Raw genomic sequence first — 23,434 nt, 5'->3', positions numbered from 1 at the left:
AAGCTTTGATTTCGAGAACGCTGATTTAGGGGATCTTTGGTAGCGGTCGGCTGCTGCTTATTGGCGAGTAACCCAGTAAAAAGTATATTTGAGATCTTTTTTCTCCCCCATTTCACCGATGTGTGAACTGGAGTCAGATCTTTGAATTTAAAGATTCAATATTATAGATATTTAAGACTTTTATCTTCCTTCATGGGATCAGTGGATCAGCACGGTTAATTATCCCAAGACCTTATCAGTTCTCCAGAAAACAGCCCAACAAAGTCTTCTGTTTACAGCCTCCTGCTAAAATTCTTGATTGTACTTTAGAAGGACAACAACAAGGCTCCTTCAAAATAGCCTTAGAGTGTGGAAAGTGCAGAATGAGGTTGCATACACATTGGACCTCGCCATTGGAGATTGCAATCTAAAAGAAAGTGTAAAAAAGCTTTGGATCTCACTTGTCCTGCTCCTGTGGGCTTTTAAGGTGCCACTGGCTGCTGCCGCGACGGCTTGATGAACAATCTCTTAATCAAAGCCTAATTGTTTAGCATGATCCTGAATGACCTGAGTAATGGAAGCCACCCCCCGCTCCCTTTTGATTAATGATGTGTGTTGCCAAACGCGGTGGGAGACACCCCCTAAACCTGGTCCGACTCCTGTTAATTAAAGAGCGAGTCCAACTGTTGGGCAGCATCATGTCAAAGAGATGCAGAATTTAAGTTAAACGCTATTTGTCTCACTGTTTCATCAACGTTCACGTCATCCTCGGCTGCTCCTCGGCACGGTTTTCCATGTACCACCAGCCAGGAATAACAGGCTCCGCTGTCCGACGTCCAGGGATATCAAAGGGTAACTAGACGGAAGATAAATTCAGAAATGTTTTCTCTGACTGGAAGCCCAAACACCATGTGTCCTTCCGTGTGTCCTTCCAGTCCTGTCCAAAAGAAGCGTTTCGAAAAAAGAAAAGAAAAAAACCCACGCTCTGCCTCGCGGAGGAGAAACCGTTCAGAAAAGGAGCGGCTGTGCCAAGGCCGGCTTTTGTCTCTACGCTTGCACGGAGTGTGGAAGAAATATGCAAAAAAATGGATTCTTTCTGCCTCTCCAGCGCGCACAGACACACGCCGACGCACGCCGACGCGCCCTCAAAGGGGAACGATTTAATTAATTTTTTTAAAGCCCAACTTTTATCAAAGCTTGCTCATGTTTTCACACAGTAGCACTTGAACGTGTGCGATGGGCAAAGCATCGCTAATAGAAGCCTGTGCCAAGGACTCGCGGCAAGAATTTGCCCTTGTCTTTTGAATGTTACAAGATCGCGGCAGCCTTCAATGGCTCCGTCACGTAATAAACTTTTTCTAAAGCACAAAATGTTCAGCTCCACAATAATGGTAATCATAATAAAAAAAAAAAACCCAGCGAGTTGCAGGAGTTTGTTGAGTACAATCGAGCGTTGATAAAGACCAAGCCTTGGCTTTTTTGACCTGACATTTTTCTAGTTTCTATGAAATGAATAATCCACCAAGCCGACTTATTGTCCTCTGACGCACATAAACATCACTGCTGTTTGGAGAATAATTTGTTGTTTTTTTTCTTCCTACCAAGACGTTAAAGGTCAATAGGTTGGCCTGGAACATAACAGTTTTCTTCAAATGCTCCGGGCGACAACCCGGATTCACCTCACAAGCGTCAGTGACAGTGATGGTGAAGGCTGTCGAGCTCAGCCACGTCCCCGACCCTGATGGGCCTGAGGATCTTGTTACTGGCTCTTTCCTCGATTGTGCCACGCAGATGTGCAAAGTAAAAGGTACATGCAAAACACGCCCAACAGGCTTAGCACGTGAGCTGCAAGGGAGAAGGAAAGAGGAAGTATGGGGAGAGCATGTCAAATACATTTTATTTTAATTGCAAAATATAAACGTGAGATCATGATCAGGTGCTCCCATCGAGCTCCAAGTCCGTGGCGAGGCAGAAGATGTACCTGCAGAGTGCAACTTAACGTACACTCCCACTTTGACTCCTCTCACTAGTCATTACTTCAGTCACGGACCACGGCAGATGGTGCCGATGCCGCTTTAATCGTCTTTATTACAGAGGCATCTGTTTTCTGCTTTTTGGATTCCAAAAACGCCACGGCATCGTGTGGGAAGGTTTCAAAATTTACAATGAAGCCCCTCAAAAACAAAAAAACCATAACTGCCATTGTTCTAACCACTCCACAATAGAAGGAATTAGATATGTAAAACACAAATATCAAACACATTAGCCTGACTATAGAGATTTAGCATGCAAATTAAACGTCTCTGAAAACCTGAAAAACCTAAAACCTAAAAAAGAAAAGAAAACGCAAGGTGAGGCTGACAGTACTTCGCCTCGTCGAGGGGGGCGCACGAGAGCACACAGGTTCACGTCGCTGCCCCTCTTCTACGCCGCAACGTTAGCTCGCTCCCTGCAATTCCAAATTCAAGTGCGCAACTTCCACTCCATTTGTTGATATGCCCGATAACAAAAGTCAAACAACCTCTCCCAGCCTATAACGATTCTCAAAACTGGACTTCACATCGGACCGCGATCTTATCAAGAAAGATAGACCGACGCCGGAGCTGAACGAGCTGCTTCAACCAGGTCAGAAAATAACCCTCTCTTTTCAAACCTAACCCTAACGTAATCGAGGGTTTTCACGGCGCGTCTTCAAAACCGGAAGTCGCCATCTTGGGGATACACGCGCTGCAACAACACTGTGCATGTAGCAACACAACCAGATTATTGCCGCACAAAATGGTTAATTATTGCCATGTTTTTGGCTGCAATAACCGGTCAGACCGAGAAAAAACATCTGTAATTATTTAGACTACCAAAAGTCATCACAAATTAGGGAGAACGGTGCAAAACCGGCCAAAAAACTGTCCGAAGAACAGAGACGTTTGTGGCTGGCACAAAATCTGTGTGTGTGTGTGTGTGTGTTTTTTTTTAAATTGAAATATGACTGTTAACAAGTTCAAGATGACTGAAAAAGTGATGTGTATGTCATTGGAGATTTTCCCTTTACTTTACGTGACATAAAAACACTTATTGATGCTTTCCCGTCCATTTTAACTCTTAAGCCCTTGATAAGCTTCGGCTGCTTGATAACGATGCCGAATAATTATATTCAGGTGTGTTAAATTGTAGAGATATCTAAAACTTGCAGGAGGGTAGATCTCAAGAAGCAGTTGTTGGTGACCGCAGAGTTAGAGCATCGCTTACATTGTCTATTAATGTTATAGACTACACCTGTGTGCGTTGCCTTTGCCGATAGCCAATCAAAATTTGGTCCACGTGGACCAACCAATTAACAGCCTGGCATTTTTTTTTTTTTTTTTTTTCAAATGCCAGGTTGTTAATTTAGTGGGAAATTATGCTACTCTGTTTGCTCATAAATGTGTGAATCTGACTCTAATGTCAGTGTTACCCACCGTGACCCTCACTGCAGTGCAGGTCACTGCATTGAACAGTTATCCCAGTGAGTTTCAGGCAAATGTGATTCCATTTAACAAACAAACAAACAAAACGTCAGGGCACAGCATGACTTTTTGGGGACATTTTGGGACATGTAGAGAATTTTCCATTCTTTCACACCTCTCCTTTTTTTCACGCCATGCCGTCTTAGAACAGCCATCCCAGTGACTCGTCAATTACTCTTAGGAAATTGCAGCCTCGCTGCACCGTCCTCCGATAAAAACCCAGACCACATGTCCCTCTGTGTACGTTTCCATCTTGCCCTCCGCTTCACATTTGTCGCTCTCACCTGAGTGTCTGTAAATGAGGGGGAGCGAAATCCCCGTGGTTTTGTTGAGATATTTTCTTAGCTGCTGAGATATGTCGCACCGGGCTGCGGCTCAGGGAGAAAACAGCAGATGTTAGGCTCCGACAATCCTTTCTGCCTCGGATCTGCAACAACAAAGCGGTCGGAGGTGTTTGGTTGAGGGGGGGGGGGGGGGGGCGATGAAATGTCAGAGGCGCATCATCCCTGACGCGCCGGCATGAATGGATAATTACTCAGCTTTGACTCGGGCCGGAAGAAGAGAAGGCGTGGAAATCTCTAACCCTCTTACCTTGAAACGCTTTCAAACAGGGAGCCCTGCATCATCGTGGCGTGTGATAAAACGTCGACGCTGAGCAGGCTGTGACAAGTTGAGATCCCCCGGAAATAAAAATAAATAAATAAAAAGACAAAAAAGAAGATTTTTCTTGTGGCAAACGCTCGGGGAAATGAGACGATTCACCCCAGCAGCTCAGCAGCACGTGCTCTTCCTCCCAACAAGATGAGCTGGGGGACGCGGGGTTCCTCCAGAAAGGGGAAGTTGGGGAGGAGGGCTGGTTGGCTGCGTTGAGCGAGACGCAGTCGTGTCCAGGGAGGCTGCCAGGGCTTTGGAAATGCGTCATTGTCGCCATTATGCTTAATAATTTGAATGACATCTCTGTGCATGACTCAAAGGCACTTGTATGGGAGGCTGTCGAGGTTATTGGAAATGACTCCCCGCAATGATGCGTGTCACTGAAGCAGCAAATTAACACGAGGAGACGGAGGCATGTTAAAAGCAGGGAGGAGAGGGAGAGGCAGGGGGAGGGGCTGGAGGAGGGCTGATGTTGAGGGAAAAGAGGGGAAGAGATGCAAGAGGGCAGAGCGGTGATAGATGCGCAGGGAGATGTTGCTATTTTCACCCTCTTTGTTAGCCGAGATGCTCCTGCTTGCGCTGTTCCAGCTCCCGCTCTGCTAAACCCTCCCTCCCCCCGTCAACACCAGGTGCTCCTATTGTGATTAATGATTCTCAACTGTGGCAAACAATAGCACAACCGCCGAGATGCATCCTTCTGCGAACAGCTCCACGGCTCCCATGTACGATGAATTTTACCAGTTTGTCTCGCCAGCGATAAAACAAATAAAAAAAAAAACAAAAAAAACAATTTCTGCAAACGTCTTACGTTGGGTAGTTTGGGAGCAAGGTGTGCCCCAGATCCAAACCTTGCATATTAAGTAGTTGAAATTGTATTTATACTGGAAAAATTGTAATTTAGAGGTATGCAAGGACATAGAGCACTAGTCACACTCCAGAAAATTGGGTGTCGGCACGTTGGTGATGTTGGATTTAATGGCATTAGCTTGCTAGCCTTTTGACTAGCTATCGCACTTGCATCAAAACTACTTCCTGTAAGTGTAAAACAGTAATGGTACATATTGGCCATGTCAAAAATAGCTCACCATGACCCTTCCTTTCTTTCCAAAAAAACCCCCAACCCTCATCTTTTCCACCCTGCTGCTCATTTAAAATTCTTTTTCCTCCATCCTGCTCTTTTATCACTCCCAGTCCCCGTCACTGACGGCAAACAATACATGAATGATACATGCCTTCACCTCTATCCAGCCACTAATTCATGCTGTCAGGTGTTTCACCGGATGTTCTCGTGTGTCGGTGTGCAGAGACATATCTTAAGGGGTCAGCATGAAACGGGCGGAAGCAGTTAATTGGCGAGGCTTAGAGCTGGAGGCTGCGCGTGCCAGCACCCTCCCAGTTTATTGTAAATGCAACCAATTAGAGAACAGGTTGGTAACAGAGAGGTGATTGTAGCTCGGGTTAGCTGGTGATGCAGACGTCAACATAGACAATAATTGGCCCATATTTAAAGCAGGTAAGGTTGACGCCAATTAAAAATACAACAAAGCAGAGGAAAATGAGTAGAAATGTCAATATAAGATAGTTTGTAGTGTTTGGATTTAGTTTGGGATTGATTTTTATTGTTCTTGCTTGATTAAAATCAATTTATTTTTTCTTAGAATTTATCATGGAACATTAAAATCGAGCAACAAACTTGTTTTGAGTTTGTATTTAAATATATAAATATTTATTGTTTTGTTTAATGATTAAATGTTGGTCTGTTGAACACAGGTGATTATAATTTAACATGTAGCTCATCCGAAAAATATCAAAAGTTGGCAATTGTACATTAAGAGGGTAGGATAGGTACTCACCACTTACAATTCAGGAACTTGCTGTTCTGGCACCAGTTGGCTGTTAACCGTTCAAGTAGTGATAAGAATCCTGGTTGCTTTGTAAGTCAGATTATTTGGCTCAGTTCGGCAAGAGCAGTTGGCTCTTTCGACTCCCTAATGGTTCTTTCTTCATTTGACCATTTTTACCCTGTAATTTCTGTCAAACCTCTTCCCACTCGTTCTCGCGCTCAGCATTCCTCCGCCGCGGCCCGCTGGCCGAGATTCTGCCAGAGTGACAAAATCCCTTTTATCAGTTGGAGACGTCTGCACACTGTAGCACTCTATTGCATCTCTGCTTTCAAGCCAGGGGTCACACCAGTATGATTCTGGTTGTAGCTTGCTAAGCCACCAGTGACCACTTGCTGGCTCAAGCTCAACAACTCATCAACAAGCTACTCATGAATTTGTCTTTAAATGCTAAGTCTTTCAGTGTAGAAGGTGAAATAAAGCCTATGTGGATTTCTTTTTTAACTCGGTAATAAAAAACCTCTTATACATATATTTTGTGCTTGATTTGGCAGTTTATTTCAGAGACTAATAGAAATCCTAATTGAAACAATTCCGAAACAGTTGAGCGACGAAAACCATTTGGATTTAATCTCCTTTTTTTTTTTTTTATTTCTCCCCTGTCCTGTACCTGTTTGATATGATTCCATACATGATGTGTATATTAGAAACGTTTTTGAAAATTTGCATCCAGTGCATTGTTCTAATGGCTTTGCAAATATTGCCTCAGAGGAATGGAAATGGCATCGCTCTTAGATCCAATTTGTGCTCCCCTCGCCAGTTACTTTCACGGTCCACTTCCCATCTAATGCGGAAAGGCCAGATTATCCACTGGATGTCTGGGTGCCGCACAGCCTAATTACCTACACAAATTGGAAAAATGCAAGCTGCAGCAATGAAAAAACCCCAACAAAAACAATAACATTTCAACATGCGCAATGTCCCCTCTCGAAGAAAAATATTTACATGAATTGTCTTTGACTCACCGAAGTGTCTAGTCTCTTGGCAATGAAAGGCCCACTTATGTAACGCTCACAAAAGTTTCTGATCTTCTTCTGGTGTTGTAATCAGATAAAGTGATACGCATGCACTGTGTCTAATTGGGTTAATGTATAATTAATCCAAACAGCACTAACATCAGAGTTCATTACAAGACTGATTAAGAGGATACACGGGGAGTGAGAGGACATTACACGATCAAACACAGTGAAGTGCTCTGAAAAGCTGCGTAATCAGAAGATACCCAGGGCTACTTTTTACTGGCCTTTTTAAGGCCCCTAAACCTAAATAGGCTGGAGGATTAAGCCTCCTCTCCTTTTTATTACTACCTCTGCTTGTGTGTGCGCTACGGTTTTGCCTTTTCCACTTACTGCACGATTCCCATGATGGCACTTGAGGAGTGTAGCCAGAGAGGAAGTCTGAGCCAATCAAGTTGGAACTGCAGCGACAACCCAAGCACACAGTCCCCCTGCATTAATGCATTTCAACTGGAAGATACTTGAAGTCACGGCAGGTAGAGCATGTTAAGCTTGACTGCTTTTTGAGGTTTTTGTTTGTTTGTGCAAGCAACAATCAAAAACATGACATTTCCATTGAAGTAACAGGGGTAACCCCTTATCCTGTTTTTGAGGGGGCTGATTGAGAATCTTAAGTTAAAACTCAGCTGCTGGCAGCTGCAGACTTGTGTGCCGATATAGCCTTGATCGTGTGTCAGCAAAACAAACATGGCAGCAGCAATAAATGCATCTTATCCCTGGAGTGACCATAAAGTTAGTTTTGTCTTTTAGTCGTGTAAGAACTAAATACCATTGCAAGCATCCCTATTTGAGCCCATATAAGCGACCAGGTTCCAAGATGCCAGCAGTGATATCTGCAGCGAGGTGGCATTTCCTTCACTAAAACACAAAGCTAACATTTTTTTTTCTTCTCAAAATTGGTGCCGTTTGTGCAGAGGGGAAACAAACACGGAGGATCAAACGGAGAGCAGAAGCGCACACAGCTCGACTCTTGACAACGGTCACAGGTGCACGGTGGCGGGTGGATGCAGGCGCAGAGTGGAGCAGCAGCACTCACCAGAAGAAGAAAAACTGAATTTATTGTGTGGGCAACCGGCAAAGGACAGGGTGCATTTTGGCCAGCGGCCATCTCAAGCAAATGGCAGCGTCACACAGTGAGGTTCACACAAAACGTGTCCGGTCTTTTGCCTGGTGCCCACGCAATAGATGAGTTTTCATTCCACCGTGCGCCGGTGGAACAATGTTCCAAAAGACAACATTACACAGGTGGTGCTGTGCAAAAACAGGGAGCACTTTAGATCCTAAGAAGGGAAATGTTTTGTCTTGGCGTTCAGAAAAGGTATTGAGTTGAGCAACATAACTACTTGCATGCACAAGATCATATTACAGGTCTCCCAGGGATCTGCGCAAATAATATGCAGTAACACTATTATTTATTATCTTTTATACTGGGAAATGAATTTTCAGGTGCCTGCACCTGGACGTAGACGCCAAAATCTAAGCTGATAAAACACCTGGATAAGGCTCATAGTTGGGATGCTGAAGTCGATGTAAACACAGTCAGAGGCTGCTTGATATTAAGGCGAGACAGCGGCAGTCTCATGTAGCCTGAGGCTGAGAATTTGTTGCATAGTTAAGTTGCAAACAATATTAAACACACAGCACCTTATAATTTTTAGTTTGCGCTCTTAGTTCTGACGATGCAAAACATCTTGTATGTAATTAAAGCATTTTCTTGCTAACTCTTACACTAAGGATCTGATGCATTTTTTTTTTATTAATTCCTTGTTGTTGTTTTTTTTAAAAAACCCAACTTTTTCTTAATTAATAGACAGCCTTGTTCATTTAGTGACTTCGTATTTCACAAGTTTGACAAAGTTTTGCGTCAGTAATTCTGACTCCAGCGCTCCAGGATACAATAAATACTGTCACAAACTAGCAAAAGTTTTTTTTGTGCAGCTTCATATCCAGTACAACTGAGTTCCTGCCAAATTCAAAGCCGCTCGTGATGCAAAAAGGTTTGGATAGACTCACAGAAAGCCTGCAGCTACAGGTACGACTGTGAGCTCGTCAGGGAGCGAGCGGGGGAGACGGCAGCGCTCCTCAGACTTCCAGAAGATAGATGTATCCTGCCACTGTATAAATTGGCTGTCGGAAACGCGGCGCGAGGAGAAATGACAATTGCTGGTGAATTAGAGGGAGAGTGACAATGATGGAGAGATGAGGAGGAGAGAGCGATGGGACGAGGGTCAAAAGGGATTCGCTGGTGGGATTGAAAAAAAAAAAAAAAAAATTCGGGAAGACCAAGGTCGGGGTGAAGATTGGGAGTGGAGCGTTTCAGGGACAGGACAGGAGATAAAGGCAGAGATAAACATCTACATATTATTTTTGAATAACGGCAGCGTGCACTCGTTACATTTTCAGCCGTCTTCTTCATTAACACAGCCGTCCATTGTTGTCGGTACCTTCAGTTCCCAACACCTTTTCAACTTGCGGTGATCGATGCTGAACAATGGCTGCCTTGAATACGGAACAAAGAGGGCCCCGCGCAGTCGAACAGCAGTTATTCAAAGACCCTGGCAGCTCTGATAAAATGGATCAAGCCTTATGACTTGGCAAGCGGGCTCCCTGGTTAATGCAGGACTTCCTTGATGGAGGTGGAAGTTATTGGAGGAGCTGCCCCTCCCCCACCGGATCGTAAAGCGATCCGTCCAAACCCCGTGGCTGTCGGCTTTATTGAGGAAGAGATGCTAGCTGTCTCCTGCAGGATGGATGAGAGGAGGAAATGAGTGCAGTGTGGCGCAGGGACCTGGACTCTTGATGACCATGGAGCCTGTGATAATAACGCCAACGTAGGGACGTCAGACGTCGCGAGGCGGCGAGATTGCATATCTTTGTCCTTCCCAGTCCGAGAGCGGTAGAAATCTCATCGAGCCATCCCATCACCTGTTATAGACAGAAGACCGATGCCTTTAATTGGCCCAACTTCAACCTGGAGGCAGGAAGTGGACGCTGCACCCTCGGAGTTCCACCGTTTGGCCCCTTTAATAGAACAGCAGCAGCTATTGACACATTGCAGTAATGGCCTTCCTTAGGCCTTCGTCTTCACACAGAGTAATGATGAGCCATGTTTGCCCCGAAAGCCCATGTTCCTCTTCTCATCCATGCAATTATTGCGCTGAAGCACGGCTGGCCAGAAGCCCCCCGTAGCAGGGCAGAAGATTACAGCCCCCGCTGCTCCTCCACAGCAGCCGACACCTTCGAGGAACATTGGTGGCTCCACCACGGGTGTAATTGGTTAACATGTGATATCAAAGTGGATGTGGGAGACGTTCCTCGTGCAGCGCAACTGCACAACAAATCGATCGAATATCGAACGGCTTCCCCCGCAATTATTCATATTTACCATCCACTCACAACTTTCACAAATTGGACGAACCTCTGCTGGCCAAGATCGACACCTGCGGGGATGAGTGTGGCTACCGTCAATAGTCGCTGCATGTAGGTGAGCACAGAGTAAAAAGTGAACTTGATGGTTGAAGGAAAGGAAGGAATGCAAAATGTTTTTTTGTGTGTGTGTGTGTGTGTGTGTGTGTGTGTGTGTGTGTGTGTGTGTGTGTGTGTGTGTGTGTGTGTGTGTGTGTGTGTGTGTGTGTGTGTGTGTGTGTGTGTGTGTGGAAAACCACACTGCTGGAATGGAAATGATGATTGCCTGCACAGTCACCTCGGTCCCTGGGTTCGGCATCAGAAACATTAGCACCGTATTATGAAGTGTTTTCGTATTTATCGGTGGTTGTATCACGTTCAGTATTGTTGCCACGTTCAACATGCTTATCACACGTTTTCCTAATTACAAAACCTGCCACAGCGTGCAGGTATATGAGATGCATTCATTACTGTTGACGCTTGTGTGTGTTTGGCTCCCCTCCAGTGAAAAATGAGACTCCAAGACGGGGCTTTTTCTTTTTCTTTTTTTTGCTTGTCTTTCTCGAGGCGGCTTGTAATTGTTGGGCTCTGATGGAGAAAAGGGTGGAGGCTCGGTGGTCTGCGAGAGACTTCTCCCTCTCTGCTCCCACTGACAAAGACTTTAATTCTCCATAATTATACAGATGGATTGAAATATACAGCAAGACAGGGAATCACTCCAATTATGCAGAGTTGATTAAAACCTGGACCCCATGCCAGGGCGCTGCAGGGGCATGGGAGGGGTCAAGGTTTTCGCCAGGGAAGGGCAGAACACATGAAAAAAAAAAAGAAAAAACCTCAACGACCAAACTGCAGAGGCGCATTCCTGCGTTTCTACTCTCTTCAGCTGGAAAGTAGCAATATACAATTTGATGGTCCGGTGAATAGGGAGAAGTTTCTGGTCTTGATAGGAGGAAAACTCCACATGTTCGGGTCTCGCTGCCTCCTAACGAAGATCAACGACTTAGACTTAGATTGACGCTTTTCGTTCGCTGTCAACCGCACTCGGCGGAGCAGCACAGCCCGCCATCCTGTGGATCAGTACTTGTTGTGTGTGGAGTTCACAGTCGGTAGGGGAAAGTGAAAAAGAGGCGAGGAAAAGAGGGGTGGGGAGCGGGAGGGGGGAATGAAAATATGGTAGATGAGGAATAAATGAGAAATAGACAAGGAGACAAAGACAATCAGGGAGACAGGGGAAAAGATCACAAATAGGGAGGAACGGGAGTGAAAAGGGCAAGACATTTGTCACCCTCTCCTATGGAGCCATAGCAAGAAAGAACAATATCATTAATCTCCTGACATTTCAATATTGTATTAACCTTTCTTGTGGAATTCTCTGGGCTCATTAGTCTTTTTTTGAGGGGAGAGAAAAATAATAATCGATAAAACAAGCTCCGGACACAGACTAGAAATATGCCGCAGTCAAATAACATACAACCAGGAGCCAATCACGTGGTAGCCGTCCCGTCTTGAGCCTTTAAATCCGATGAGCGAAAAAAATTCAGACGCACCAAATACAAAGATAAATGGAGTGGAGAGGGTGTAGCCAAAGCTCTGCGGCAGGTCACAGTCATAAAGGAGAAAAATGACCGAAGCTGTGAAGCAACAGCTCGGGATGGCAACGCGAGCACAACCCAGCCGTCTTTACTGTATGTGAGGAACAAAAAAAGCCCCGAGGCCACACAAAGCGCGATGAGTCCACGCAACACCTCCACAGTCTCACCCACGCCCTCACCTTCCATCTATCAATGCCCAGAGACCAGCAGCGCAGTCGAATCAGCGGCGCTCCCTCAGTCATGTGACCACGGAAACGCTCTAATTTATCCCCATTATGTGCCCTTGCTGAAGATCAAGCGCCCTGCGGGTGTTTTGTCCATCATCATTTACATTTAGCCCCTGCGACTGGTCGTGTCAGTGTTTTGTGAGGCTCTTATGAAAACATGTCAGACTTGAATGGTTAAGATTGTATGTTTGTGCTCGGAATTCCTGACCTCGGGGAGGAACCGCCCGGGTTCAAGGGTTATTTCAATAACACCCGCAAATAAGACAAGAGTCTGCTAATGGGTTTTCTTGAATTCACATGGAAATGAGTGGGTGGCAAATTTAAACACCGACACTCTTTGTCTGTGTGTGTGCGTGCGCGTTTGTGTGCATACCCAACAAAAATCTATTATATTTGTAATGGGAGAAATACTTAATTGGACAAGGGCACGACTCACAATATGCTGAGAGTAAACAACACAACATTTTCCGCTAATGAAAAAGGACCAGACCATAATATTTGATAAGGCGGGGGAGTAGACGAGGTTGTTGTTCAGTCTCTAATAAATTGTCGCCGTGACATGTCTTGGTTTTTAAGTGTTGCAGTCCCAGTGTTGCAGTGCATGTAAATGGAACTTTGCACAGTAATGCAGCTCTCGCGTTGCGTTCCCCTTGGTTTCATTTGTAGAAAATACAAATTGTTTAATGTTTGCTGAGATTGTTTGTTGAACAGCTTTGTCAGCTTCTCATCATCTCTCATGATAGTTGTCTTCTAAAATCTCAACATATATCAGTGTGATAAAATATTTTGTGATTAACATCCTACTTTCCTTTAGGGGTTGTTTTTGAACAATGAGACCAAGACATGGAAAAAGTCTTATTTAGTCCAGCAGTTTTCTCATTATGTGTTTATTGATTATGCTCCAGATAACTATAATGACACAGTTGAATGCATACCTCCACAATGGAACTCCACACTAACTCTTTCAAATTATTATTTTTTTTTAATTCAATGTCTGACTTACTTACAAAGTTAAATGGGCATTTTGAAGTAGGTAAAGCAATAAATATAAACAAATAAATAAATGAATATAAATCATACAAGGCTGCAGATCTTTACCCTGTTTCTTCAGGTTCTTTACTTTAAATTATTCTCGCAATCGATTATATTCTGACAGCAAAAGCTGAGCATTTGACAGCCGTGTTAACCCTGAATGGCACCTGGATCTTAGAGTTCAACTCTGACATCAGTTCCGTCCATCTTCCATCCATCTTGCCAGCCTCAAATCAAAAGTTTTCAATTCTTCTCAATTTTGAATGGATTTTAAGGCCAATCAGTTCCCTTAACAAATACAGAGGTTGGAGGTTTGCAAGAAGAAGTGACTGCTGCAAACGGTTCTGAATAACCGCAGCAGTAGGACAGGGTGAGGGAGCCAGAGAAATTAGCACCTTGCTCTATTCAGAGTTTCCTTCTTATTAGATTTTCACTTTGAAAGAATAATAAAATAAATTGCATTTAACTTCTTCGATTCACCCCTCATCATATTTGGCAGGACTATAGACAAACCCTTGCTACTGTGGCGGCCAGGTAATGCCATACCTGGCACCATTCAGGCATTAGTGTTCTCTGATTGGTCTGCTCTATTATCACAGACACAACATTCACCCAATCACCTGCCAGCCTCTTCCGTCCTTTTCCGAATGCTTTCTTTGAGTCAGATGGATTGATGCTAGTCAAGTTTCAGCTGGTGTGCGATGTTAAGACGCTAACAGAGCAGGACAAGGCACCTTCGCATGAAAACTATTAACACTTTTTTTTTTATATATACCTTTCGTCTCAGAGAGCAGCATGTACACCCGTGGATTTTTGTGGATGTAGTGGAAAAAAATTAAAGTGGTTGCATTGCTTCATTACATCCATAATTATGATCAGCACTTTGATAAAGTCCATTACTCACTGCTGAGATTAAATATAACACGATGAGATCAGCTTGAAGACGCAAGACAGGGAAGCGGAGGAAAGAGCTGAGAGAGGGAAGATTTCAGGGGACAGCGTGACGAGACCACATTCTTCTGGGTTAATTGTGCGGACCCCAGCCGCACTAAATAAAGATGGTTAGGAGGACTGGCTAAGTGACAAATGGATGTACAAATCACCCAGATTACTCCCTGTTATTAAAAAAAAGAGAAAGGAAGAGAGAACTTGGACCTGGCTGGTGTCCATGCCTCCTCTCTCATTACGCCTGGCAGCCTCGGCGCTCTGACGGCTATCGCTTACGATAACTCACCCGAGCTCATAAGTTGCATCGGTCTCGAGCATTTAACGGCTGATTTCAGATAAGTCTTTGTAATCACGGGAAAAAAATTGAGACGGGCTGGTCGGGCGCAAACATTATTTGTAAATGAGATTTGATTGATTGGTCTGAAGTGGTGGCGTTTGACCCACAGCTGTGGCGTAAACGCTGTGAAGAGGCGCTGATAAGCTGTCTAAACACGGCGCACCTGTGATGAAGGGCCTCCTTCGCCGGCGTCCTCGCCGAGGACGGCGACGCCGGGACGAGTTGTCAGACAGTGCACAGCTGTTCACTTAATTGCTTCGTGCTTTAGGAAGGAGGTTAATGAAGCGCTTTGGCGGACAGAAATGAGAGACAAGCCGAAGGTGCGCAAGAGAAATTAGTTCTGTGGCCACAGAGTTGGGAGGAAAGGCGGGTGGGAAGTATTTACAGCAATAATTGAAGCGGCTTCAGCACAGGTACTCTTTACAGAGGTTACACCGTAGGCAAGCTAGGAAGCCATAAACATGCAGATGTAGCAGGAATAAACCCAGTGACTGAGCCTGTGTCATTTAACTCCTATAGGAATTTAGAGTTAATGCAATCCTGTTGTTTGTTGCACTGTGAACCTGGTTGTGGATGTTTCCTTCAGCTTTTTTGGACCACGTTTTTGTATCTGTCAATTTACGCGTCTACAATGTAGAATGGCTTCATTTACTTTTTTTTTCATTTTAGCTAGTACTTGTGCTTTCGCACAAACGGCACAGTCCTGACCCTCCCCCCACTTTGGGTGGGTGCTGATAAGTCTCTGCACATCCAAGCATACAGGTAGAGTAACTGTTATGACCGTGCGTAAGCTCATCCAGCCCGATCATGCATATTCATGCCATTAGGGGGTGAACAACCCTGGCAGCCACGGTAGCCACTTAATATCCTTAATCACCTGCATCTCATTGTGTGGGGCCTGGACACACCTCCCCCTCATTAAAATGATGGATGTAGGCATAAGGTAATGCTTTCCGCTGTTTCAAATTTGTTCTTTTTAAGAAAGGCTCTTATTAGACCACACCTGGGGGAAATAAGGTGGGGGAGGAGCACTCGGCCAAAGAGGGATGCGAGTTGGGTTTCAAACCCTTATGTGGGAGAGACAAGCTATTTTAAATGTTAATTTGATTACGGCGAGTTAATGATATTGAAAAAAAACAAAATAGTCATCACTGTTAATTTTTTTGATAGATAAAAAAAAAAATTCAAAATAACCAACTGATGTAATCAAAATATGCTTAAATATAATAGAAATACATATGCTTTGGAATAAATAAGTTGCAGCCGGAGGTCAGTGTCTCCAGGCTGCAGTTTATTAGTCTGGAGTTAGTTAAAGCTGGACTTCCGTTTGCACTCTTTGTAGCTCGGAAGGGATCATAAAGCTAAGGAAGCAAGTCCGTCTTCATCACTGATGTCCGGATGAGTCGGACAGCAGGAGACACTAAAGATTCCCAGAGGCCACGTTATTACTTGTCTGAGGAGGAGTGGCAGACTGGTTGGATGTAATAAACTGTAGAAAATCTATTTTGTCCTCCAGTCTGGGTTAGTTGTTGTCCTGATAGGAAACAAGTCTGACCCCTGTTTTACACCAGAAGCGTTTGCAGAGCGTCAGCAGAGCGTCCGCGTCGACGCAGGGAAACGCGGCCAATAAAGTCAATGAGCAGGTTCACACGAGGTGCAGAGCGTCCGCGTTTCAGAAGCGTCCCAGAAGCAGTAAAACACGAGCCTCTGGAAAAGAACGCCAGAATTTATTCTTTGACGCTTGCCGCGTCCCTCCTGCGTCAATCGTAGCAGGTTGGATCGTTCAGACAGGAAGTCAATGGTGTAAAAACACGGTGGATCCGGTCGATTTTCATCATAACACACAATGTGCTGGATTTTGTATTTATATGTGCTGTACTTTACTGTGAAACATCAACGTGACGCGTCGGCTTGAACGCTGTTCAGGGAGGCCGTCAAACAAAAACAGATTTCACTTTGAATCTCAAACTATGATGAACAAAATGCATCTATACTTTAAATACCTGCATTTTGTATGATGCCAGCAGTTCGGTTTATTATTATTTTTCTTTTTTACACACATCGATACTTCGAAACACTGTCCCAACAGTGTCTCGAAGTATCGATGTTTTGTTTCATTGTTGTTTTCTTTAAAAACACGGGAAAACTACCTGGGTTGTCGCGCGATCTTGCAATCCTCGCGTGAACCGATCGAGCCGCTGCGCGAGACGCTCTGCTCGTAAGACGCGTCCTGTGTGGGAGGGTGCTGGAGCGTCAGCAGAGCGTCAACGCGGTCGCTCTGCTGACGCTCTGCAGACGCTTCTGGTGTAAAACAGGGGTGAGCACCACAGTTTTGATTTTACGGATATGTTGTTTTGCTGCGTCAACGGCCTTCCACCAGCCAGTGATTGATGAGACGCGGTACGTGGACAGTGTTCACTCTCTTATGTAACCTCATTGGAGCCTCCTTACGCCTAATTGGCAGCAATCTTTGGCTGTCAGACTGAATATCATCCCTTCACTGTTCATTGTGGCCTTCCCCTCTGCCTCCAAATGTCTTCGCTGAATGACACAGGATGTTGATATTGTGAATAATGGAGATCACTAATAGGATTGGCAGATGCAACACTTTCAGATAGCCGAAGCGCAGAGCACAAAATAGCTATTTAGTCTTTGAGCCGAGGATATTGATGGGTGTCTTCGACCGTCTTGTCCATTTATATTAGGTCTCTTCAGGGTTGGTCCAGCTCACCGGAATTTAAAGTGGAATGCAGTGCAGCTGACACTAGGCTTTTCATTTCAGCAGTATTAACCACGTGCTACTCCTTAGATGTTTTGTGAGTATCTCTCTGTCCACATTAACATGCAGAACCTTAAGGTGCAGTTAATGAATAAATTAGTTTGTCACGTCCAACGTTATTAAAAAAAAGTGTGAGTACAAGTCTGGGAATTGTGCCAAAATGAATTTTAAGGCATTTTATGAGTAGTGTAAGTAGTAAACATACAAACTGAGCTGATGTTAGCAAATTGACAGGGTGTCGTATTGGATATTAGATGCCAGCAAAAAACACTTTGATGACAATTGCACTGTAAGGATGAGATAATCTTATTTTTAGCGTTCCCAAAAAAAGTCCCAAAAATCAAAAGAGAGGAACTACCTTTTTTTCCCTCCCATCCTGTCTGGCCGCAGTGACCAGCAGTAATGAGTCTGAATATTTTTGTAATGGCCGACAGATTTCTTCTACGAAGGTAAGGCTTAAATCCAGAGGGTATGAGCCAGACAGGTCAGTTCAAGATCAACCTCTATCCAAATCCATTCATATTTTAACAAAATACGGCCTGTTTTGTTGTAGCATTTCCTTTAATTACTACAGCAGTCGTTCATAGGTGTTCTTTTGTTGTAGCATCTACTATGGAAGATACTTTGCAAGAGTTAACAAATGACAAAAAGCACGTAGTTTGAATTTTTTTTATTCAGCTTTTTACTTTTTGCTTTACGAAACAAATGTTTGCAGATGTTCTATGAAGAAACAACAGCACCCTTTCTCTTAAAAAAACAAAACAAGAACAAAAAAAAAAACCAGGGGTTGTTACCCCACCTAATCAAGAAAAGAGACTCTTGTCCGTTTACAACCTCTCCAGATTCCCAAAGTGACTCTGATTCCTGCTCTGACATTCGTTTAAGTGCATTAGTAGACAACATAACCTTTTCCTTTAATGTGCAATAGCTGAGTTTATGGTCAATGCGAAAAGATATTTACATTGCAGCTATGAATCACATTAACTGTCTTTCATCACTTGAGCTAGCGTAAGAACTGGAGAGGGAGACAATCACAATGCAAGGAGTTTCCTTTCAAGCACAGCCTTCGTAAACAGCACCCTTCACCTACATCATCATCATCACGATTAACTAGACTCTTTTGTCATATCTGTTTTCCTCCAGTAAGACAAAAAGGTTAATAGATAGAATGGTTTAAAATAAAGTTTAGTGATTGTGCTTTTAAAACCAAAAACAGACATTGACGACAACACGAAACATAACAGTGCATTACAAAAAAACAGAACAAAAAGAAAAAAAATCCCAAAGTGGCACTTTTCTCGGGGCAGCTAATTAATATCGCAATTTACAACATGGATGGAAATGATAAAATAACATATTTATTGGCATAATAAAATTAGAATTTGCAAAAAATAAAAGAAGGAAGACAATTTTGAGGTGCCACAATGGGCAAAACAAGAGGACATCATGTATACAAGTTTATTTACAGACAGTCCATCCATCTTTACTTGCTGCTATTTCATGACAGTAACTTCTGACTGTTGGGCTCCGAGTTGTTGCCGAGGCAAGCTGAGTCAACGTCTGGGACAGGAGGTCGCTCCATATTGCATTGGAATTAAACATAAATATACAACTGCTTAGTTTGTTTTGAATGTGCTGTATCTTTTTTTTATTTTATTTTTTTTTTATCTTCAGCCACTTTCATTTTTTTCACGGACTGAAAAAAATTAAAAGTTAGAAAAGAAAGACTTTGTCTGATTTCCAAATGTAAAGAAACACTACCGATGTACAGTATGATGGCAGCTGTGATGGTAAAATACTGAGATATTTAAAATTGTAAGAAATAATGGTGCGCCACCCTTGGAAAAATTAGGACAGTCCCTCGGTTTTTTTTCTCCTCCGTTCTTCAGCTTTCTACCATCTGGAAAAAGAGAAGTATTGATTAGCATCTAGGCTACACTTATAAGTCCATATAGTCAAGTCAGTTAGCCAACATTGACATGTCATACTAGTAAGTAGTAATTTGAGGGTAACAAAATACAAAAGCAATATCCATTTTGCTTTTTTTTAAAGGTCTCATATTAGACAAAATTAGTAGACAAAGTTTTCCTACAAATATGTTACAAAACACAATCCTTTCCTTTACTTAATTTGCTCACTTTTGCTACTTTGAACAAGACTTTCAACCCATAGCCGAAAACTAAATTGAATGATTGATTTTGCTGGAAGGTTAAATGTCCTGGAGAATTTCTTTTTCTTTTTTTTTATTTGGCAGAGCTGTTGCACTGATCCGTGTTATGAAAAACAACTTTCTAGAATTAGCAGAATCTGAGAGCCTTTAAAAAAATAATAACTTCATTATACACCGTTTATGAATGTTTTCTTCTTTTGTCTGTCTGAGCAGTTGTCGAATTCAGATAGCCAAAGTCCGACAACAGTGTAATTAATCCTTCAGCGTCAGAATTTGATTGATTGGTTTAAGAAAGCATCAACGTGCAAGCTTGCCCCTCAGGGCGGGGCTTTACCCGTGTGTCGGACGTGTTGAGGGGTTAGTCTCTGCACTTGATGAGAGTCCCTACCTCCATCTCTTCATCTCCTGCTTGGAAGGCCCCCGTGGTGATGAGTCCTATGTCCGCAGGGTTCCGGCGGCCTCCCTCTCCTCTCCGCCTGCCCCCTGAGCCCCTGGAGGACATGGAGCTGGAGGAGCTGGGGTCTCGGGGACTGTTGACTGCGGGGAACTGTGGTCGGCTGTAGGGCAGAATGTCCTCGGCATCTAGGGACAGTTACAGATGGGAGTGAGACTCAAACGAATGCCTCACAGAGTGTTTGAGGGGTTCCATCACTCAGGTCTCCTCACTTGCATGCTGGCGAGCCTTGATAACGCCACCGGCCTCGTGTTTATTTCCTTTCCCTCCGAGAGTCGTTCTTTGTTTCTCCTGAGTGTCCTTGCGTTCGGATGAGCTGGTTCGGTGGTCCGATCCCTCTCGGGGGCGGTAGACCCCGCCTCCTCCCTTCTTGTCTCGACCCTCGACTGCCTTGGGGGAAATCACTCCCCGGCCCTCGAGCGCCACTTTGGCAGGATGCGTAGGTGACTTCAGCACAGCCGGCGGCGGGATGGGGGGCGGCGGGAGATCTTGGGGATAAACAAAGGAGTTTCAAAGGCTGGCTTTGGCTGACAGAACGAGAGCAAGCGACCGGAGTCTGTGTACGTCGCAAAAGTTCTGTGTGTGTCATCTGTTACTTTGTTGTCTCACACCTGCGGGGTGATACACAAACACAGCTGCGGCGTGTGCACGCGACCGCGGCGAATGTTAGCTTCCCCTGTAAAGAGGGTAAACAAAGCCGACGGCCTTCGGGAGGTTGAATGTGAGTTACGAGACCGGAGCGGAAGGGAAGGTGGGAGTGTGACGGTCAGCAGCTGCCTCTGCGACCTGACCGACTTCCCCCTGTCGATGAATCAATGCCGCGTGTCCTTGAGCCATTACTCATATGAGGCCAGTGGGCTGCCTTAGCATCGCACTTTGCATGGCTATCGGAAAAACAAAACGGCAAACGAAAAAAGGCTTGCGCGTGATCGATGGCCTTCCGTCTTCTAATCATCTTCCGGCCGAGGAGACGTTTAAGCTCGGCCACGTTTGTTATGCACATTTGGATTTATTAAAGTGCCGAGCAGCATCGGACTCGCTTTATTTTCTTCAATATCTTGGAGAAAATAAAACCTTCTTTAGGAATAACCAGCTCCAAGCTTTGCTGCGCACATTGTTGGTTACATCAAGCGGCATCAGGCCACTTGTCTGATTATCCTCTACCTCCGTCCACTCCTCCTGAATACAAAAGCGAGGCAGTCAATATCATAGTGCAGAGAGGCATCTGCAGCCTTTTTTTTTTTAATATCTCTCTCTCTCTCTCTGGCCTCCTGAGTCCTGCCTGAGCCTGAGCCCGATCAATGCCACCGTCTGTGAGATACAGCTCACTACACGGGAGCCGCAGAGCCCTTGTTAGATTTATGAGGAAATGTTGGCGAGGACAGAGCTCAGGTCTAAGAGCGTCTCTGGGCTCGCAGAGGAGGGCGGATCACCGGGGCCTACAGTCGGTTAATTAGGAAGACAGGTGCTGAGGCGGAATGGGAGAGGAAAGAAAGGTTTAAGTTGGGAAAAGTCAAAGTCAAACAGGAACTAAAATCAAACAGAGGGCTGCATGAACATGAGTGGGTGACGGAGAGATACAGGAGGGTTGGAAAAGCATTTTTTCCACCAGTGTTTTTCCCTAGCTTGTCTCAACTGATATTTCTTTAGATTTGTAGTGATGCCGCCAGGATGACAGGCTGCAGAAACAACACAAATTCTTGCAAATGCACATTACAGCCAACGCGGCGCTTCCCTTCCTCCTCCCCTCACCTATCACCTTGGAACCCGTCTACCAGACACAGATGCGTGGGCTGGAGTGAAAGGGTGAGGCAAGCGGGAGGGGAGGAGGGGCGGCGGTGCGCAATAACCTCCAAATGAAAAACAATCAATTCAGATCAAATGCAATCAGCAGGAGAGCTGTTGGACAGACAGAGGCGCGGAGCTGTCAGTCTGCCCCCTTGTTGCCCAAACAAAGAGTGAGGACAGCAGAGCACGGAGGGAGTGGAGAGGGATGGAGAGATCACTCGGAGGAGAGGAGAGGAGAGGGGAGGGGAGGGGCAGCGGAAGAGGAAGGAGCCAGGATATAAGGATGATGGTGAGGCGGGGGAGGGAGGGGCGGTGGGTTCTCTGCAGTGATATAGCTGGTCTGGCTCCCGGTGAGCTGGATATTAATTCTCCCTGCCAAAGCGCTTTCAACACTCAAGGACACCTGACACTAAGAGGGGAGGCGGCTGTGGGACAGCAGACACACAGGGGCGAGCATGTCGAGATCCGGAGCCTTTCGCAAGCAGCAGACGCAGGAAGGCGAGTCCAGTCGGTTGGCTTTCGAATTTTAGAACTGAAAACCTTAGTATATATGTGTTTATTTATTCTATTTTTTTTGGTGTTTAGCCTCTAATAATAAAGGCGGCCGCTCAGTATGAGCCATAGAGCCTGAATCAATTTCATTAGTGGCTACGACAGAACGACGCCATAGCGTCAGCATAGCCGTACAGGGCAGAAGCCCCCTTGAGGCCACTCACCACCCTCTCTCGCTGCGCCGCCCCCCCCCCCCCCCCCCCCCCCCCGAGCCCCTCCACATCCCCGCGTGCTTGTTCATAAACGGAAAAGGGGACATAATTCAACCCAGGGCCGAGCCTGCACCCTCATGTGCCTACAGATGCTACGACCAGGTGAATTCTCTCTGTGCATTCCATACGCGTCGACCATATCAAGATATAGTCATTATGAAAATGTGGTCGTTTGTGGGCCTGGTTGAACACAGAATACATAATGAATCAACTACCACACAGAACAGAATGGGGCTGGCTAAAAAAAAGCACATGCAGCAAATAAATGTGAAGTTTTACCTTTTCTTTTTTTTTTACGTCAATAGATTTGGATGGATCTCCGATCAGTTTTAATAATTATGACCTGACAATTTGACGTTTTGATGCTGTTGTGGACATGCAGAAGCTCGTCCCACTGCAACATTGCTTTTATGCAACAGCTCTGCAAACGCTGGGTCACAGTATTGAATATTGTTTTCATTTCATCGTCCTGACGAACACTTTGACTGTTCAGTGGAGAAATCCGGTAAACACTTTGATGCTGAGTGGTACATCAAGTTGAAAGTCCCACCAGCGCTGTTTCTAGCCACTCTCATGGAATGCCTCTCATCCAATCAAAATGCATGGTCGTGAGCAGCTGCCATGTAGTGACGTGTACCTTCAGCGTAGGCCTCGCGTCGCTGGTTTCCGGGATGAGCTGCTGCTGGATGCTGTTTCTGCTTCTTGGGAGGCCTCCTGTGTACAGCTGCCATGCTCATGTTGCTGTCTGTGGACACGGGGCTGCCGGGACAGTGTCCCGACACGCTTATTTGGTATTTTCGTGCTGGGAAAGAAAAAAACACGAGCTCGGTTTAAGTCCCCTACGATTTAATTTCCGCAGCCATATTTCTTGTTTGCATCGTG

General features: G+C 44.9%; 1 protein-coding gene across 4 annotated transcripts in view; it reads right to left on the bottom strand.

Annotated features, from left to right (window-relative positions):
• Positions 1 to 18,038: 18,038 nt before the first annotated feature.
• robo1 (roundabout, axon guidance receptor, homolog 1 (Drosophila)) overlaps positions 18,039 to 23,434 on the bottom strand; it is a 204,918-nt gene continuing 199,522 nt past the window's right edge. For all 4 annotated transcript variants that reach the window (XM_076036444.1, XM_076036443.1, XM_076036441.1 and 1 more), the window contains 4 exons: positions 23,190 to 23,354; positions 20,213 to 20,488; positions 19,935 to 20,128; positions 18,039 to 19,276 (listed from right to left, as the gene is read on the bottom strand). In XM_076036444.1, the coding sequence (XP_075892559.1) occupies positions 19,262 to 19,276; positions 19,935 to 20,128; positions 20,213 to 20,488; positions 23,190 to 23,354 (650 nt within the window). In that variant the 3' untranslated portion in view covers positions 18,039 to 19,261. The remainder of the gene's footprint in view (positions 19,277 to 19,934; positions 20,129 to 20,212; positions 20,489 to 23,189; positions 23,355 to 23,434) is intronic.

Source organism: Nelusetta ayraudi, unplaced genomic scaffold (assembly GCF_046127955.1).
Source record: "Nelusetta ayraudi isolate G7.1 ecotype Tasmania unplaced genomic scaffold, CSIRO-AGI_Nayr_v1 ptg000048l, whole genome shotgun sequence".
In the NCBI taxonomy this organism is placed as follows: domain Eukaryota; kingdom Metazoa; phylum Chordata; class Actinopteri; order Tetraodontiformes; family Monacanthidae; genus Nelusetta; species Nelusetta ayraudi.
This window is presented reverse-complemented; position numbering and strand designations above follow the sequence as displayed.